This window comes from Sitodiplosis mosellana, unplaced genomic scaffold (genome assembly GCF_009176505.1).
Source record: "Sitodiplosis mosellana isolate CC-2019 unplaced genomic scaffold, AAFC_SMos_1.0 Smas_scaffold_47, whole genome shotgun sequence".
In the NCBI taxonomy this organism is placed as follows: Eukaryota; Metazoa; Arthropoda; class Insecta; order Diptera; family Cecidomyiidae; genus Sitodiplosis; species Sitodiplosis mosellana.
The window spans coordinates 2,285,373-2,288,503 of record NW_022595289.1 but is presented as its reverse complement, the minus strand read 5'-3'; the positions used below and the strand labels follow the sequence as shown (position 1 = coordinate 2,288,503).

At 35.1% G+C, this 3,131-nt stretch overlaps 1 protein-coding gene across 2 annotated transcripts; it reads left to right on the top strand.

Moving 5' to 3' along the window:
* The first annotated feature begins 411 nt into the window (after nucleotides 1–411).
* Nucleotides 412–3,090, top strand: LOC129569970 (zinc finger protein 82 homolog). Of its 2 annotated transcripts, none has more exons than XM_055449263.1 (7): nucleotides 412–601; nucleotides 657–845; nucleotides 916–1,005; nucleotides 1,106–1,647; nucleotides 1,719–2,237; nucleotides 2,306–2,653; nucleotides 2,758–3,090. In XM_055449263.1, the coding sequence occupies exons 1-7, from the start codon at nucleotides 513–515 to the stop codon at nucleotides 2,955–2,957; spliced, it is 1,977 nt and encodes a 658-aa protein (XP_055305238.1). In that variant the 5' UTR covers nucleotides 412–512; the 3' UTR covers nucleotides 2,958–3,090. The 2 variants fall into 2 exon arrangements, with proteins under 2 accessions (XP_055305238.1, XP_055305237.1); XM_055449262.1 differs by having other exon boundaries at nucleotides 913–1,005.
* The last annotated feature ends 41 nt before the right edge of the window (nucleotides 3,091–3,131 follow it).

The following is a 3,131-nucleotide window of genomic DNA, read 5'->3' as shown; positions in this document are numbered from 1 at the left end:
TTGTATGGGAGTTCTACTGTTTGGTGTTGTAACGCAAGCTAATGAGCTATGCACAGCTATGTACAACATATATGTATGAATAAACAGTTAGTCTTGAGTCAACCTTGCTTGTGTATACATCTTATTTACATTTCAGTGTCTTCTTTTTTGTTGCAACAGAGAAATTAACAAAGTGGAAAGTTGAAAAGTGGAACCATTATCGGTTATTTTTTTTACAATTTTTTATCAACAAACCCATATTCATATCGTGATTTACATTTAATGTTCAACAATCCATATTGTTTTCAGAAAAAAATGATAAATTACATACTGCTATTAAATTCAAATCATTGTTAATTCCAAAAACTGAACGCATCCATTCCAATCCTATCAAATGTTCTCATCTGTCAAGTTTTGGCAAAAGCATTAGTTGACATTTGAGACAGCCGAGTTTTGAACAGTCCATAAACAAAATCTAATAAAATAAATGAACACTTATTCAACAATTTGTAGTGATAGAAAAATTTCTAGTGATGGCCACCTTACCGCAAACACGTCATTGTTGCATTCAATCATGCGTTAACTTCAAAGGCACAACAAGTGACAAGTTTCACTTTTTCAAGTAAGACAAAAATCATTTATTGTTTATGCCAATTCTCTATATTCATCTTTTGCAGGCCTTCGATGGAACGACACATTCTAGATAAGTGGAAAGAAGCGATAAGCCATCATCAAGAGGTCAAAAATATAACATTCGTATGCAATTTACACTTCGAACGCGAATCAATGATTGAAATGGACGGACATCTGTTCCTAAAACATGGATCAATACCAAGCATTTTCGGCATTAATCCACCAACCGATTCGTATGTTTTTCACACACATTTTTGCTTTTTCACTTCATTTTCTTAATAGTATAACCGATCTTCTTAGCAGAGAAATCGAAAATGAAGAGATGGCTGTGAAAATGGAGCCGATTAGTACTGAGACCCCAAATACAGTTCAATTAGTCAACATCAATCGAATGTAAGTCACATTATGAATAATTTTTTTGTGTACAATATCCCTCCTTTTTTGTAAAGATAATGAATCCAATACTCTTACATCAAATGTCTATATTCCATAGAATACAGAATACATCAACGTTTTGTGATGCACCAACAGAGATAGATGAACAGATCGACAATGTAGACTCAGTTGAATGCAATGGTTGTTACAGACGCAATGACAAAATTCAATGTTTGTTGGCGAACATTGAGAAACTGAAGAAGTCACAAGAACAAAAGAGAAAGCTGATTTGTTACTGGAAATCTCTCGCCGTGTATTATAAACGCGGAAACAGAGAGCCGATTGTGGTTAGAGTTAACAAATTGAAAGAGAAATTTAAAATAACCCAAACTAAACCCAGGAAGCGGGTCAAACCAGTCAGTATTTCTAACAAAATTCTCGCCACGGAATTGATCAAAGTTGAAGGAAAGCCGACGGGACCAAAGGACGATGAAACGAACACACTATTCGAGCCAGAAACAACCACAATAGAACTAAATGAAGACGAAAAAGTTGAACATGATGATAAAGTTGAACCAGTTGAAGAAGTTGAAGAAGTTGAACAGGTTGATATCACATTGAAAAAGTCGGATGCCGAAATACTGAATTCCCTCCTCAAACGTAAATTACCCATTATTTCATTCAGCACTGAATTTTTCATACCAATTTGTCGCTTTTTTTCATTGCTATAGCATACAAATGTGGGAAATGTGACGAAACTTTTGAAAAACCCACTGAACTGTCACGTCACCTGAACACACACAGAGAACGCATACCGCCTAAGCCGACTATCAAGAAAACCTACGAATGTTACATTTGCAAAAGAGAATTCAAATTGTCGTGTAGCATTCAAAGACATATGAAAGTGCACATCGAAAGTAACGAAAAGTGTGATGTTTGCCGATCTGAGGTGACAGCTGATCAACATCTTTGCATCGAAGAGGAGAACATTTCTTGTGAATATTGTCCTCAGACATTTGTTTCAACCAAAAACCTGTTGGAGCATTTGGAGAGTGCGCATAGCGAGAAAAAGTTACACAAGTGCCTCAAATGCCATCAATATTTCCGGATGATGTTTTTGAAAATTATACACGAACGAAACCATGATATCATCACCAAACCATTCCATTGTGAGGTGTGTCCGAAATCATTCTCAATTCGAGATTCGCTTATGAATCACCGGCAAAGGGAACATGCAAATCAAGAAGAACGTAAGCTGATGAACTGAATGCATTATTAAAATTATTAACGAATAATATTTGTGTCTATTTTTCTATAGCCAAAAAACACAGTCATTTGTGCGATCAATGTGGCAAAAAATTTGTTAGACAATCCCAATTAAAGAATCACTTGCTCTGGCATTCAGAGCCCACAATCAAATGCCCTGACTGTCCGCAACTCTTTCGTACGAGATATACTCTGAAGAGACACAGTTACATACATCGTAATGACATATTCGTTTGTTCAATTTGTGGAGTAGAGCTATCATCACCGTATGGCATGAAAGATCACATGAGATATATACATGGTCCAATGAAAAGTTTATTCAAATGCAAAATCTGTGCAAAGCTGTTCAAGTATAAATACGATCTTCAGAAACACGTCAATGCACATGCAACAGGCAAAGGTAAGGTCGTTCTGGTTATTCAATAAAAATGTTCGTTCTGATTTTATGGAACACCTTTTTAATCTTAGTTTCTATTTGATTCTTCTATTGTTTCTATTACCAAGGTTTTCAGTGTACATTTTGCACAAATTCATACAAGTACAGAGGTGATTTGAACAAGCATCTGAGAATTCATCTTGGAGGAAAAATTTATGAGTGTAAAGAGTGTAATGAACGTTTTAGATTGCCCTTGGAACTGCAGAAACATTCCTTTGAGCATTACAAAGAGCAACAGATGACCGCCAACATTACAACAGAGGAATAACGAACAATTTCGATTCAACTGATTTTTCTTCCGAAATTTTAAAAACAAATCGATGCAATCACTTTGCGACATTTTTAAACCGATGACTAATAAAAAAAAACTTAATTATAAGTTAACTTAATTATAATCCACAGTTCTCTGTTGAGTCACGCTTTAATCATTTCCTTTTTCAAT

Bases quoted from the DNA above. Each gene is read 5' to 3' on its own strand.
- LOC129569970 (XM_055449262.1), top strand. From the start codon at position 513: ATGGCCACCTTACCGCAAACACGTCATTGTTGCATTCAATCATGCGTT. The intron at 602-656 runs GTAAGACAAAAA...CATCTTTTGCAG, and splicing joins GACAAGTTTCACTTTTTCAA to GCCTTCGATGGAACGACACA. The intron at 2,654-2,757 runs GTAAGGTCGTTC...TCTATTACCAAG, and splicing joins TGCACATGCAACAGGCAAAG to GTTTTCAGTGTACATTTTGC.